The 17,151-nt window shown below is 45.0% G+C and overlaps 1 protein-coding gene across 4 annotated transcripts in view; it reads right to left on the bottom strand.

Annotated features, from left to right (window-relative positions):
- Positions 1-17,151, bottom strand: part of LOC143275536 (uncharacterized) — a 151,937-nt gene that overhangs the window by 32,994 nt on the left and 101,792 nt on the right. For all 4 annotated transcript variants that reach the window (XR_013053438.1, XM_076579721.1, XM_076579720.1 and 1 more), the window contains 3 exons: positions 10,810-10,966; positions 9,065-9,204; positions 3,662-3,841 (listed from right to left, as the gene is read on the bottom strand). Coding sequence is in view for 3 of the 4 variants with exons in the window: in XM_076579721.1 (XP_076435836.1) it covers positions 3,662-3,841; positions 9,065-9,204; positions 10,810-10,966 (477 nt within the window). In the remaining variant the exon portion in view is untranslated. The remainder of the gene's footprint in view (positions 1-3,661; positions 3,842-9,064; positions 9,205-10,809; positions 10,967-17,151) is intronic.

Raw genomic sequence — 17,151 nt, forward strand, 5'->3', positions numbered from 1 at the left:
TGTATGTACGTCTCTCTCTGTGTGTGTGTGTGTGTGTGTGTGTGTACATACACTCCCACAAACACAACGCCCGTCTCTATTACAACACATTTTCCAGACGAGAAGAACAAAGGTGAAAAACAGGGAAGCCCCCAAAGTTCCAAAGACCTCGGGCCCCCTACACACAACACCGCCCAACAACGCTGACATTTTGGCCACACACTTCACTCTAGACATCAGAGAACGCCGCTCCGTCCTGCCCTTTATGCTGGCACGTCTTTGATTATGTCGTCCCTTCCGCTGGAAGAAGACGGGGTGAACGAGGAGGGGAGGGAGGAGGAAGGGAGTATGTGAGAAAAGGAAAGTGAAGGAATGAGGGAGGGGCAGGTAGACAGACACACAGACGGGCCGTAACGACAGGGTGGGGGGGAATATGAGGGGAGGGAGAGGGGAAGGAGGGAGAGGGAGCCCCAGAGAGAGAGAGAGAGAGAGAGAGAGTGTGTGTGTTCAGTACAATGTTGATCTTCCTTCACTAAATATTTCACATTGGTTTGTTCTGTGCAACTTACACAACCATAGGACTTTTTGTTCTTTCTACATATGGCCGAAATCACACACACACACACACGCACACACGCACGCGCACTCACATCATGCACACACGATAAAGCACACACATACACGGTCAGCGCAATGCCGGGGGGAGATGTGAACCTCGCCATGTGGTCACGGATGCACACACAGACACAGACACACACCGTGCCTCGGGCCACCGACAGTTTCCGCTGACTGATAACATGCTGCAGGACTTTGGCCCACAGTCAGCTGAGATGAGACACCTCTCCTTCGTTCCCGTCCATTCAGGGGATCCGTTGAAATGAGATGCTCACCCGGGAGCTGCCTACAGCCTCTCAAATTTTCGTTAGAGTCTATAAAGAAGCGAGATGCACACCTGCAAGCTGTGCATCCTTTAAATGTTTCGTCAGATTCCATGATGAAGCGAGTTTAACAAGTGTGTCCTCTAATTTTTTTGTGTGGTCAGATTCTGTGATGAAGCCAGCTGAACAAGTTGTAGATTCTATGATGAAGCCAGCTGAACAAGTTGTAGATTCTATGATGAAGCCAGCTGAACAAGTTGTAGATTCTATGATGAAGCCAGCTGAAAAAGTTGTAGATTCTGTGATGTGATGAAGCCAGTTGAACAAGTTGTAGATTCTATGATGTGATGAAGCCAGCTGAACAAGTTGTAGATTCTATGATGTGATGAAGCCAGCTGAACAAGTTGTAGATTCTATGATGAAGCCAGCTGAACAAGTTGTAGATTCTACGATGAAGCCAGCTGAACAAGTTGTAGATTCTACGATGAAGCCAGCTGAACAAGTTGTAGATTCTGTGATGAAGTCAGCTGAACAAGTTGTAGATTCTACGATGAAGCCAGCTGAACAAGTTGTAGATTCTATGATGAAGCCAGCTGAACAAGTTGTAGATTCTGTGATGAAACCAGCTGAACAAGTTGTAGATTCTATGATGAAGCCAGCTGAACAAGTTGTAGATTCTATGATGTGATGAAGCCAGCTGAACAAGTTGTAGATTCTATGATGAAGCCAGCTGAACAAGTTGTAGATTCTATGATGAAGCCAGCTGAACAAGTTGTCAGATTCTATGATGAAGCCAGCTGAACAAGTTGTAGATTCTATGATGTGATGAAGCCAGCTGAACAAGTTGTAGATTCTATGATGTGATGAAGCCAGCTGAACAAGTTGTAGATTCTACGATGAAGCCAGCTGAACAAGTTGTAGATTCTATGATGAAGCCAGCTGAACAAGTTGTAGATTCTATGATGAAGCCAGCTGAACAAGTTGTCAGATTCTATGATGAAGCCAGCTGAACAAGTTGTAGATTCTATGATGTGATGAAGCCAGCTGAACAAGTTGTAGATTCTATGATGTGATGAAGCCAGCTGAACAAGTTGTAGATTCTATGATGTGATGAAGCCAGCTGAACAAGTTGTAGATTCTATGATGAAGCCAGCTGAACAAGTTGTAGATTCTATGATGAAGCCAGCTGAACAAGTTGTGTATCCTTTTCATGTTTGGTCAGACTCTGTGGTGAAAACGAGTTGTACATCTGCAAGCTGTGTATCCTCTCAATTTCTGGTCAGACTCTGTGATGAAAACGAGTTGTACATCTGCAAGCTGTGTCCTCTCTATTTTTGGTCAGACTCTGTGATGAAAACGAGTTGTACATCTGCAAGCTGTGTATCCTCTCAATTTCTGGTCAGACTCTGTGATGAAAACGAGTTGTACATCTGCAAGCTGTGTATCCTCTCAATTTTTGTTTCAGATTCCATAATGAAGCAAGCTGAACAAGTTGCATGTCCACTCAATTTTCGCTTCGACCAACGAATGTCGCTGTTTCTGACAACTACTAAAAAAAAGTTGGCTGACATCCCCCCTTCACTTGAATCCTCACCCAGGATTGGGAGGGGGAAAAAACTCGCCAGTTTTTAAAACTTTCACAGATAGCAACAAATCCCAGAAACAACCGTCAGCTCGATGATCTGTTCTCTGTCAGACAACTAGCTGGCGACGCTCCAGTTTGCACTGCCTTCAGTTTTCTTGGCAACACAAACGTGCACCCCGCGACATGGCATCAGCAGCCATCTTTACTGCTGGCCTCCACGGTGAGAGAGAGAGCGAGACACACACACACACACACACACAGATTCTATTGGTGGCAGCATTAATCTTTTATCTTCCGATGATTTACAAAAGCAGGTGTTTGCAGTCACAGCGCTGTCGTTAAAAACGCTGATAAGAGAGAAAGAGGGAGAGAGAGAGAGAGAGAAATGGCGGGGGTGGTGAGTTGGTGTGGGGACATTTTTAGCCGTGCTACGTGATTGCTCTGTTTGTTGTTGTTGTTTGTTGTTTTTAATGAGGGATGGGGGTTTGAGGGGTATGAACAGGTTCACTAACTGCGTGATAACCATTCTAAAAAAGGCAAACGTACACACAGAACACAATGTACAAACAAAAACTGTAGAAATCCTATGTGAACACAGAGAGTGAGAGGGAGGGAGAGAGAGAGAGAGAGAGAGGCAGACAGACAGACAGAAAGAGCCCGAGAGAGAGAGAGAGAGAGAGAGAGAGAGACAGACAGAGAGACAGAAACACAAGAAGCAGAGACAGAAAGGCAAAGAAAGACAGCATAAAACGACCAGAATACGAAAATTTAAACACACACAAACGGCTGCACACATACGCATGCTACAATCCACTCAACCTTCACACCTTCATCCATCCTTCCCCCCCCCCCAAACACACAAACATCCACTCACCCACCTAAACTAAACCCAAACTCCACACAAACACCACCAACAACAAACCCAAAACCATCAACCCAACATGACAACCAGTGAAGACAACACGACAACCCGTGAAGACAACACGACAACCCGTGAAGACAACACGACAACCAGTGAAGACAACACGACAACCAGTGAAGACAACACGACAACCCGTGAAGACAACACGACAACCAGTGAAGACAACACGACAACCCGTGAAGACAACACGACAACCCGTGAAGACAACACGACAACCAGTGAAGACAACACGACAACCAGTGAAGACAACAAGAAAGCAACAAGACAGCAACACCACAGCCAGACAGCGGCACCCACCCTGACGAAGGCGGCAGGGAACCAGCCGTCCCGGTGCTGGGTGCCCCCGTACCACCAGTGCTTGTCCACGCTGTCCGTCACACGGATCAGGTCCCCGGCCCGGAAGCCCAGCTCGTCAGGGTCCATGGTCACGTGGTCCCACAGCGCCTCCGCGTACGTCAGGTTCTCCTCCTCCATCATCTGCAGGCAACAAACAAAACGAAATAAAATGAAACTAACAGAAAACAAACAAAAAAAACAACCAAGGGGGTGAACATAAAATTAATGAAAGTGCTCTTCTATTAGCGCTGTTCCCTCACAGAGAAGCTAACGGCGCTTAAGGTTCTCCTCCTCCATCATCTGCAAGCACCAAGAAAATAAAATAAAATAAAACTATATTTAAAATAAAGGAAAGAAAAAGGGGTGTGATCAGTATCAGTAGCTCAAGGAGGCATCACTGCGTTCGGTCAAATCCATATACGCTACACCACATCTACCAAGCAGATGCCTGATCAGCAGTGTAACCCAACGTGCTTAGTCAGGCCTTGAGGAAAAAAAAAAAAAAAAAAAAAGGGAAAAAGAGAGAGAGAAGAAAAAAGAATAAAAAATGGGTGTGAATGCAGTGAAATACCTGTTGGTGAGGGTGGAGAATCTGGTTTGGATGTGTTTTTTTGTTGTTGTGGAAAACAGTTCAAAGATGACTCCCTCACTCCCTCACCAGTTATCAATGAATTAAGACAAAATCATAGGATTTAATAATTCAATAATCATTAGAAAGTAAAATCATCAGTAAGTAAAGAAAAAAGAACGAAAGAAAAAATGACGGGCAGTTAAGAAAAAAAACAACAACAAAAAAAACAAAACAAATCCACACACTTAATAAAGGATTAATTCCATAAAATATGTTAAAGCAATCAATTTCCCCAAAGGCTAAACAAACTTATGTGGGTGATCAACGAAACATTTCATTCACTAAACGGATACACTTCGTCTTGCACAACAAACAAGCTAAACAGGTACCGCTGGACTTGAAAAGCAAAACAAGCGTGCATGGAATCGCTCACTGCCAGTCAGCAATCAAGGCTGCACAACTGTGGGAGAAAACCATTTCAACATTCTTCGCTCGAAAGTTACTTCCCTTTGGGAACTTCCTTCAGATTTCTTGCCCCAAGAACAAAGCAAAACCAAGTGCCGCAGCACACACTGACACGGTTAACCAGCAAACATATGTCTTGTTGGATACGAAAGTATACGTGTGCATCTTCTGATACGTTCTCGGTAACTTCATAATAATTATCTTATTTAGTGTCGTACATTCTGTTATGTAATCAAGCGAACATTTCCGTGCGTTTTGAAATGTAGGCACATGAGAAATGATGCTATGCAATCCACCCTTCAAATCAACAGGATAAGAACATGACGCGAAATGACCCATATTATGAGAAGCCACCAAGATTAATTTTTTTAAAATTAATTAAAAAAAAAATTTTTTTTTTTAACCTTTGCACAATCAGGGGACTATAAACAGAAAGAACGGCTCTCTGAACAGCACAGAATGAATGAACGTGTAAATGCAATCGATTTTATGGACCTGGTAAGATGGCTGCACATGAATGTAGCGACTGAATGTGTGTGTGTGTGTGTGTGTGTGTGTGTGTGTGTGTGTATGAAGAAAAGAGCACAATAATAGCCCTAAAAAAAGTACACAATCACACAAAAATGGGTCAAAACATGTTCAAATTAATGTTAACATTGCTTCAACTATGGACAAACATTACCGCTGAAATGGGTCCCTGAATTCCGGTTACTAAAAAAGTAAATTACATACATCCTTCTGTGCAAGGGAAAAAAAAAAGAAAAAAAAAAGAAAAAAAGAAAGAAAGAAGAAAACAAAGTATTTACATTCTTTCCACCACCCTGGTGATCACCAGTTTGAGAGAGAGAGAGGGGGGGGAGAGGTGGGGAGGTGGGGAGGAGGGGGGAGGGGGGAGGGGGGCGGCTGAATGTGCGAGTGCATGCATGCTCGAGCCAGTTCTTTCCGACCGGCACAAACTCACACCCTTCAACGCTTGCCGGCGTATCACTGGCCGTTTCCCCGGCCTCCAGGCACGGCTGGTGAACACAGCGAACAGTAACGCTAAGCCACAGAGGGCAGGCACTGCTATCTTGCTGACCAGCCTCCACAAAAACTCCTCTTCTTCACCCATCGTCGGATCAAACTCTCGCAGCTATGGCGCCGCTATCACCGTTCATGTCAAAGGTGTCGCTATCACGTTCACGTCTGTGGTGTCAACACGTTCACGTCTATGGTGTCAACACGTTCACGTCTATGGTGTCAACAAGTTATGTCTGTGGTGTCAATACGTTCGCATCTGTGGTGTCGCTATCACGTTCACGTCCATGGTGTCACTATGACGTTCACATCTATGGTATCAAGTTCACGTCTATGGTGTCAACAAGTTCACGTCTATGGTGTCAACAAGTTCATGTCTATGGTGTCGCTATCACGTTTACGTTTACAGGGTAGCTTAAATGTTCACATCTGTAGTGTTGGCAACACATTTACCGTCTGTGATGTTGCTAACAAATTCACATCTGCAGTGTTGCTAACTTCCAGTCTGTGATGTTGCTAACCGATTCACATCTGCGGTGTTGCTAACTTCCAGTCTGTGATGTTGCTAACAAATTCACATCTGCAGTGTTGCTAGCTTCCAGTTTGTGGTGTTGCTAACAAATTCACATCTGCAGTGTTGCTAGCTTCCAGTCTGAGTGGTTGCTAACAAATTCACATCTGCGGTGTTGCTAGCTTCCAGTTTGTGGTGTTGCTAACAAATTCACATCTGCAGTGTTGCTAGCTTCCAGTCTGTGATGTTGCTAACAAATTCACATCTGCAGTGTTGCTAGATTCCAGTCTGTGATGTTGCTAACAAATTCACATCTGCAGTGTTGCTAACTTTCAGTCTGAGTGGTTGCTAACAAATTCACATCTGCAGTGTTGCTAGCTTCCAGTCTGTGGCGTTGCAAACAAATTCACATCTGCAGTGTTGCTAGCTTCCAGTCTGTGATGTTGCTAACAAATTCACATCTGCAGTGTTGCTAACTTTCAGTCTGAGTGGTTGCTAACAAATTCACATCTGCAGTGTTGCTAGCTTCCAGTCTGTGGCGTTGCAAACAAATTCACATCTGCAGTGTTGCTAGATTCCAGTCTGTGATGTTGCTAACAAATTCACATCTGCAGTGTTGCTAACTTTCAGTCTGAGTGGTTGCTAACAAATTCACATCTGCGGTGTTGCTAGCTTCCAGTTTGTGGTGTTGCTAACAAATTCACATCTGCAGTGTTGCTAGCTTCCAGTCTGAGTGGTTGCTAACAAATTCACATCTGCGGTGTTGCTAGCTTCCAGTCTGAGTGGTTGCTAACAAATTCACATCTGCGGTGTTGCTAGCTTCCAGTCTGTGGTGTTGCTAACAAATTCACATCTGCAGTGTAGCTAACTTCATGCATGTGGTGTCGCTAACACTTCCACATCTGTGATGTTGCTAACTTCATGTCTGTGGTGTCGCTAACACATTCATGTCCGTGGCGTCGGAAACACGTTCCGTCACGAAACAAACACAACCTGCACGCACAGATAAATAAATAAATAAATAACAAGCGGTCCTCACGGAACTCAGCATTCTCTACGTCACGTCTAGAGCGAAAGCGTTGACGTAATAATTCGAAATGACGTACACTTCTCAGCTTGACTGAAAGAACTAAAGAAGAACTTGAACTGGAATCAGACGTTTTAGGCCTGTGGAGACCTGTTCGTCGTTCAACTGGATACAGTATACCAGCATGCGTGGTCTAATGATAGCATACTGGATCATAAATGCTTGGAGAGTTGGCCCAATGAGCGTCTAACCTAGTCTTGAAAGATAACATGGTTGGGGCAGTCACAACACTGTCTGGCAAACCGTTCCATTTATTAACGACTCGCTCTGTAAAGAAGGAACTGCGCACTTTCAGTCTGCAATGCGATTTATTTAACATTAAACTGTTGCCTCTTCTGTCTCTACCTACTGCAGGTGATAGTTCGGGATTTGTGGTCTTGTAGATTCCGTGCATGTATTTTTTTTAGCATTCGATCATATCTCCCCGCTGCCTCCTGTGTTCTAGACTGGGTAGCTTAAGCAAAGCGAGTCTTTCACGATAAGGCTTGTCCTTCAGATGACCAATCAGCTTCATGATAAGGCTTGTTCTTCAGATGACCAATCAGTTTCATAAGGCTTGCTCTTCAAATGACCAATCAGTTTCATAAGGCTTGTTCTTCAAATGACCAATCAGTTTCAAAAGGCTTGTTCTTCAAATGACCAATCAGTTTCATAAAGCTTGTTCTTCAAATGACCAATCAGTTTCATAAGGCTTGTTCTTCAAATGACCAATCAGTTTCATGATAAGGCTTGTTCTTCAGATGACCAATCAGTTTCATAAAGCTTGTTCTTCAAATGACCAATCAGTTTCATGATAAGGCTTGTTCTTCAGATGACCAATCAGTTTCATAAAGCTTGTTCTTCAGATGACCAATCAGTTTCATGATAAGGCTTGTTCTTCAGATGACCAATCAGTTTCATAAAGCTTGTTCTTCAAATGACCAATCAGTTTCATGATAAGGCTTGTTCTTCAGATGACCAATCAGTTTCATAAAGCTTGTTCTTCAAATGACCAATCAGTTTCATGATAAGGCTTGTTCTTCAGATGACCAATCAGTTTCGTTGCCCGTCGCTGGACGTCTTCCACCTCTCTGCACAATGTTTTTGACTGCGGGTTCCAGACCGAATGCCCACAAGAACACAGGAGAAGGGACAAAGGGAAAGGGGAGAGAAGGAAGAGGTGGAGAGAGGAGGGGGAAGGGGAGCGATTCGGGATCAAAGCCGATCGATTCTCTCGGTAGTTAAGCTCGCAGTTCTCATTTCGCGTTTGAAGTGTCTCAACTGAACTTCGATTTTGTTTCGTAAGTTTATCATCATCATCATCATCATCATTATTATTATTATCATTATAATTTATTATTATTATTATTCTGTTTCGATCTGTTTTGTTGCACACTGATTTCGATAAGCAGGAAAGATGACAACAGAATAGATTTTATATTTAGTTCTAAATTAATTCCTGAATCAATCATACGTCAGCTTTGTGCAAACTTTTTGCCCCAGCCACTGGTGACAATGGTTCAAGTAAAAACACACAACACACGTTCTCTCGTGCGCATCGAGCTTGGTCTCCGACCGAGGACAGGCACAATATAAGTATCCATATTCATTCTACGATACGGGTATGACCGTTTTGTACACCCCCACTTCCCGCCCCCTCCTCCCTTGCCCAGCCAAGCAGGCAGCCATACTACGTCTTGGGAAGTGGGGTGGGTGGGTTGATAAGCCTGTTACCTGGTCAATGGTGGCCAGGGTGACCCTGGAAGCCCTGGTGCTGAGCGACTTCTCCCTGTGGAGGTCCATGGACAGCTCAGACTCGTCCGAGGAGTCGTCCCCGCCGCTGTGCTGGCTCCACTCGCTGTGCAGCTCGTAGCCTGCAACACGGGGACAGGTGAGTGGTGGACTGGCTGTCATCAACACGCTGTCGAAGCACTTACGACACAGGAACTGCTGTCATCAACACACACTACCGAAACACTTACGACACAGGAACTGCTGTCATCAACACACACTACCGAAACACTTACGACACAGGAACTGCTGTCATCAACACACTACCGAAACACTTACGACACAGGAACTGCTGTCATCAACACGCTGGCCAACACTTACGACACAGGAACTGCTGTCATCAACACGCTGGCCAACACTTACGACACAGGAACTGCTGTCATCAACACACTGCCCAACACTTACGACACAGGAACTGCTGTCATCAACACGCTGGCCAACACTTACGACACAGGAACTGCTGTCATCAACACACTGCCGAAACACTTACGACACAGGAACTGCTGTCATCAACACACTGCCGAAACACTTATGACACAGGAACTGCTGTCATCAACATGCTGCCCAACACTTATGACACAGGAACTGCTGTCATCAACATGCTGCCCAACACTTATGACACAGGAACTGCTGTCATCAACACACTGCCGAACACTTACAACACAGGAACTGCTGTCATCAACACACTGCCGAACACTTATGACACAGGAACTGCTGTCATCAACATGCTGCCCAACACTTACAACACAGGAACTGCTGTCATCAACACGCTGCCCAACACTTACAACACAGGAACTGCTGTCATCAACATGCTGCCGAACACTTACAACACAAGAACTGCTGTCATCAACACACTGCCCAACACTTACGACACAGGGACTGCTGTCATCAACACGCTGCCCAACACTTACAACAAAGGAACTGCTGTCATCAACATGCTGCCGAACACTTACAACAAAGGAACTGCTGTCATCAACACACTGCCCAACACTTACGACACAGGGACTGCTGTCATCAACACGCTGCCCAACACTTACAACAAAGGAACTGCTGTCATCAACATGCTGCCCAACACTTACAACACAAGAACTGCTGTCATCAACACACTGCCCAACACTTATGACACAGGAACTGCTGTCATCAACATGCTGCCGAAACACTTATGACACAGGAACTGCTGTCATCAACACGCTGACCAACACTTATGACACAGGAACTGCTGTCATCAACATGCTGCCGAAACACTTATGACACAGGAACTGCTGTCATCAACACGCTGGCCAACACTTACCACACAAGAACTGCTGTCATCAACACACAGCCCAACACTTACAACACAGCTACTGCTGTCATCAGCACACTGCCGAAACACTTACAATACTGGAACCGCTGTCATCAACACGCTGCCGAACACTTACGACACAAGAACTGCTGCCGAACACGAGACAAGCAACTCTTCCCGTCATAAAATCAATACCAAATAATGTATACTTAAATATCTCCTCTTGCCATAAATACTGACGAATAAGACTGAAGCAACTATTCTCGCTATAGATATAAATACTGACCAATGAGACTGAGGCAATTTTTCACGCTAAAAATACCGACCAATGAGACTGAGGCAACGCTTTCTGCTATAAATACTGACCAATAAGACTGAGACAACTCTTTCCGCTATAAATACTGACCAATGAGACTGAAGTAGCTCTTCTTGCGGTGCAGACGGTCCAGGTTGTCGGGCATGCTGTAAGAACGGACGATGGCGGCGACGGGTCGCCTCGCCTTGGGCTCCGTCGTCGCTGCCGCCTTCTCCACCCGACACTTGATGGGCTGCGGGGTGGACATCTGCAACACAACACCGTCAGTGCTAAGCAAGAGCTGTACACGCTATTTTGCGTGTTGGAGTTGTATTTGTCAGTAAGACTTTCTTTTATTTTGTCTCGTGATGGGTCTGTGTGCGTCACCACTGCCATGATAACTTTCCAGTTAGATTAGTGTAACTCCCGTTTTTGTGTGTGTGTTGTTTTTTGTTTTTTTGTTTTTTGTCGGTCTTACAGCTTAACAGCTTCCTCGTTTATAAAGGGTTCAAAACGGTATCCCGACGGGCGCAATATCCGAGAGGTTAAAGCGTTGGACTTTCAATCCGAGAGTCATGGGTTCGAATCTCGGTAACGGCGCCTGGTTGGTAAAAGGTGAAGATTTTTCCTATCTCCATGGTCAACATAATTATGTGCAGATCTGCTCGTGCCTGAACCCCTTCGTGTGTGTATGCAGGCAGAAGATCAAATACGCACGTTAAAGATGATCCTGTAATCCATGTTAGCGTTCGATGGGTTATGGAAACAAGAACATGCCCTGTATGCACCCCCCCGAAAACGGAGTATGGCTGCCTACATAGCGGGGTAAAAACGGTCATACACGTAAAAGCCCACTCGTGTACGTACGAGTGAACGTGGGAGTTGCAGCCCACGAACGGAGAAGAAGAAGAAGAAGAAGAAAAAGAAGAAGAAGAAGAAAAAGAAGAAGACCACCACCACCACCACCAATTATAAATGAATTCTTTCATAACATGCTTTCCCCAAATTCCAGTACAAACATATACTACAATTTCGAAACTGAGAGCGTTTTTGAAACTCAGATCGTTTAAACCTGGACATTGGACTTTATGAACACAAACGTAAACGCCTGGACGCTAACTCGATGACAGGTACACTGATGAAAACACACTGACAGATCCGTATAAATGAAACGACAGACTGGGTGAGGTGGACAAAACAGGAACTACGTGTGAGCGCTCTGAATGTGGTCAACGTACTGCACCTGACTTACAATAATCCTTAACTGAACGTGTGAGCGCTCTGAATGTGGTCAACGTACTGCACCTGACATACAATAATCCTTAACTGAACGTGTGAGCGCTCTGAATGTGGTCAACGTACTGCACCTGACATACAATAATCCTTAACTGAACGTGTGAGCGCTCTGAATGTGGTCAACGTACTGCACCTGACATACAATAATCCTTAACTGAACGTGTGAGCGCTCTGAATGTGGTCAACGTACTGCACCTGACATACAATAATCCTTAACTGAACGTGTGAGCGCTCTGAATGTGGTCAACGTACTGCACCTGACATACAATAATCCTTAACTGAACGTGTGAGCGCTCTGAATGTGGTCAACGTACTGCACCTGACATACAATAATCCTTAACTGAACGTGTGAGCGCTCTGAATGTGGTCAACGTACTGCACCTGACATACAATAATCCTTAACTGAACGTGTGAGCGCTCTGAATGTGGTCAACGTACTGCACCTGACTTACAATAATCCTTAACTGTTCCGACTCTTTCCGAGGAAGATGTGTTCTATTCCATGCACATACAGAGAGAAAGACAGAGACTGATCGAGAGAGAGAGAGAGAGAGAGAGAGAGAGAGAGAGAGAGAGAGGGTGATAGAGATAAATGGAATAGAAGACAGAAATGACACAGAGGGTGGGATGGGTACAGACAGAGACAAAAACAAAAAAAAAAAAGACAAAAGGTAAGGGATGATGAGAGAGAGAGAGAGACAGACAGACAGACAGACAGAGAGAGCGAAAGAGAAAGAGAGAGAAAGAGAAAGAAAGAGATAAAGAGAGAGCGCGCGAGAGAGAAACAGGAGAGCCAGGGAGACAGACAGACAGACCGACAGACACAGACAGTCTCCCTGACCAACAACTAGCCACACCACAAAACCACTCACACACACACACACACACACACACACACACACACTGAATATACAAAAATTTGATACAAATTATACAATTTTTTTTATACAAGTGATAATAATTATGGCTCACCAGCCATCATGTTAAATTAAAGTGCAACGTTGTGAGCACAGTATAAGCTTTAAGTTTGTTGACGCTCTTTTGTCATTGCTTTATTGTACTCATGCGTACTGTTGAACAATCAAAGATTATTTTAACCAGAAAGCAAGCAAACAAAAACAAACAAAAAGAAAAAAAAAAAAAAAAAAAGAGAAGAAGAAAACCCCCTCTCGTTCACACATCTCTACCCTGAGAGAGAGAGAGAGAGAGAGAGAGAGAGAGAGAGAGAGAGAGGGCGGAAAAGGCAGGGAGACAGACAGACAGAGTCTCCATGGCCAACAACTACCACACCACCAAACCAACTAAACCAACTACACACACAGATACAGAGACTGAGAGAGAGAGAGAGAGAGAGAGAGAGAGAGAGAGAGAGAGACAGCACAGAAGGCACACACACACACACACACACACACACACACAAACAACACCCCACCCCCTGAAAAAAGAAAAATAAAGAAAAAGACAAAAGCTCCCCCAAACCAAACAAAACACCAAACAAAACAAAAAAAACGAAAAAAAACCCTTTTCGCTCACACATCTCTGCACCCTGGCGGCGAAACTCAGAGAGGACGTCGTCGACGTGGACCCAGAGGACCTCCCCCACCTCCTCTCCACGACGTCCTCCTCCTCCCCTCCTCCTCCATCTTCCTCAAACACCTCCCCCCCCCTCCTCCTCCTCTGCCGCTTCTCCTCCTCTAAGAGGATGACCACCCGGGCCCTCAGTTCCTGAACGCTGCCGCACACGTCTCCTTTGGGATACAGGGCGGAGGGAGGAGAAGAGGGAGAGGAAGAGGGAGAGGGCTCAGAGTCCGTGTTGATCATGGCTTTGTGAAAGTCTGTTCTTCGGGTTCTGTCCGTCGTGTTGTTGGTAGTGGTGGTGGTGACGATGTTGCTGTTGTTGTTGTTGGTGTTTTATCTTCGTTGTTTTCGTTGCCGTAGGAGGTAATCTTATTAAGTCGTTGCTTTGTTGTCATCTCAACAAGACCAGTCTTATTGGTGTTGTTTTTTGGTGGTTTTGTTTTTTGTTTTTTTTTGGTCGTTTTATTGTTATTGTTGCTGCTGCTGCTGTTGTTGTTGTTGTCTACTCACTTAGCAGCCTCAAGCACAAAGTCGCGACTGCACATCATGTACACAGCTGTTTGAGGTGAGGCGAAGTGGGCAGCAACTTTGTTAGAAGGTGAAGTTTCCGAACGTCTTTATTTCGCTGTCATGCCAGAATGGCCAGAGAGAGTTATCTGCACGTCCCTATAGCCCATTTCATTATCTAGTTTCAGATATATATATATATATGTATGTGTGTAAATCGTAGCTGTCAACACTTGACACCAATGTGTAGGCCTCTAAAGTCTTTGGATGTTTGTGAAGTCCATCACATGTAGCTAAGGTCTCTGAAAGCCTTGTATTGTCCAGCTCTCCCTACAGTTTCTTATCACATCACTACAACAGCTAATCTCTTTTCCAATGGTAAAAAAATAATACGGTCATTGGTAAGTCTTTGAAGACAACCAAACCACGGTTCATGAAAAATGGAAAACAGTCTTTTCTCTAGCAGTAAGAATGCCAATTCCTTACACGACGATTCCTGTGAACATTTTCCCCCGTTCACGCAGAGATTCTGAACACATGAAGCAGACGTTCACAAAACTCTGGATGCATTTGTTAATGATGATTACGATGATGATGATAATAATAATAATGATAATCCTGAACTTTATCTCGCGTTCTCTTGCCATCAAACGTTAATCATGTGTCCCTGTAATAATTCCAGCAGAACGAAAACACATTAATTAAAACGAGCTGCGAAAAAAGAGGAAGCCAGTTTTCATATTGGGTCACCGCAGAAACTCATTAGTAACCCTGTAATATCGGAACCCTACCGCTGACTCATTTTAGCTACGACGCAGGAACCCCCCTGGGCAGAGTAAAGAGATGGCACTAAACCATACACACACACGCACGCACGCACGCACGCGCGCACACACACACGCGCACACACACACACACACACACACACAAACACACACCACACACACACACACAAACAAACAAAACAAAAACATACTTATACCCTACAAGTACAGGAGACAAATTACAATCTGAAGTTTCCAAAAAAGCTGGTAGCGATTAAAAAACAACAACAACAAAAAACAAAAACAAAAACAAAACCCAACTTTGGCACTTTAGTATATTTTCCACCGAGAAATCAGGGCAGAGAATGGGAAGAACAAGTCATCCAAGTGTTCCCGGACACGGCCTGTAGTTTACCAGTGACACTCCACTTTCACGTCGACACTTAAGTGGAGGGCCGTGGTTGAACCGAAGATGGTTCAGAATGACGGGAAGTGGCTGTCCACTGGTTCGAGTCTCTTATCATTTTCTTCTTCCTCTTCTTCGTCGTCGTTCGTGGGCTGCCACTCCCACGTTCACTCCAAATTAGGCATACATACACCAGTGGGCTTTTTCGTGTATGACCATTTTTACCCCTGCCATGTAGGCAGCCGTGCTCCGTTTTCCGGGATGGTGGGGGCGGGATTAGGGGTGTGGGGGTCCCCATAAACGGAGCAGGGGTTTTTAACACCCCCCCAACTCTCCCTTCCACTAGGACCTTGAGAGGTGGTCTGGATGTTAGTCTTTCGGGTGAGACAGTAAACCGATGCTCCGTGTCAAGCATGCACTCAGCGCGCGTAAAAACAACAATAACAATAATTTTTTTTTTAAACCACAAAAAACACGGCAACAAAAGGATTGTCCCTCAGTGGCATAAAACTGCAGTGTAAAACAACAACAAAACACAAAACAAAACAAAACAAAAAAACCCATTCTGGTAGCCTCACAAAATAACACACTCGCAGACAGACAGAAAAAAAATGTGGCCATGCACTATGGCGACGAGCTCTCCCCAGGGGGGGGGGGGGGAGGAGGAGGAGGGAGGAGATAGTACATAAAAAGATACGAAAATACATCGAAAATCATACACAAACACAGATACAGTAGAAATTAGGATACATACAAGTGCATATCAATATAAAAACTTGTGCTTACTCACACATGCACGCACTGCACACACACACACACACACACATGCACACACACACACACACACACACACAATAAATAGGGTAATCTTTGCATTTCAGGAGCTTATTTGTTGGTTTGTTTGTTTTTTTCCCAGGAAATGAGGATAGCATCAACACACACACGCACGCACGCACACACACACACACACACACACACACACACACACAAAATAGGGTAATCTTTGCATTTCAGGAGCTTATTTGTTGGTTTGTTTGTTCTTTTCCCAGGAAATGAGGATAGTATCAACACACACACGCACGCACGCACGCACACACACACACACACACACACACACACACACACAAAATAGGGTAATCTTTGCATTTCAGGAGCTTATTTGTTGGTTTGTTTGTTCTTTTCCCAGGAAATGAGGACAGTATTAATGTGTGGGGAAAAAACTGAGTGACGCTGTTCATTTCTTTTCCCCCGGCACACTCACTGACTGCATGCAGAGGACATTGGAGAGATGGCTGCTGATGAGTGTGTGTGTGTGTGTGTCTGTGTGTGTATTTGTATTTCTCTTTTCTGTCATAACAGATTTCTCTGTGTGAAATTCAGGCTGCTCTCCCCAGGGAGAGCGCATCGCTACACTGAGAGCGCCACCCCCCTTTTTTTTTGTATTTTTTTTCCTGCGTGCAGTTTTTGTTTGCTTTTCCTATCGAAGTGGATTTTTCTAAAGAATTTTTCCAGGAACAACCCTTTTGTTGCCGTGGATTCTTTTACGTGCGCTAAGTGCATGCTGCACATGGGACCTCGGTTTATCAACTCATCCGAATGACTAGCGTCCAGACCACCACTTAAGGTCTAGTGGAAGGGGAGAAAATATCGGCGGCTGAGCCGTGATTCGAACCAGCGCGCTCAGATTCTCTCGCTTCCTATGCGGACGCGTTACCTCCAGGCCATCACTCCACTAATAACAGATTTCACTTCCCCCCTGCCTAAAATAATTCTTGTACATGGGGCTGGGTGACGTTCATTTGCTCAGTGTGTAAGGGTGTGTGTGTGGTGTGTGTGTTGTGGGGGGGGGGGTGAGGGGGGGGGGGGGGGAGGGGCGCGGGGGGGGGGGGGGGATGCGGAGGG

This window comes from Babylonia areolata, chromosome 30 (assembly GCF_041734735.1).
Source record: "Babylonia areolata isolate BAREFJ2019XMU chromosome 30, ASM4173473v1, whole genome shotgun sequence".
Classification (NCBI taxonomy): domain Eukaryota; kingdom Metazoa; phylum Mollusca; class Gastropoda; order Neogastropoda; family Buccinidae; genus Babylonia; species Babylonia areolata.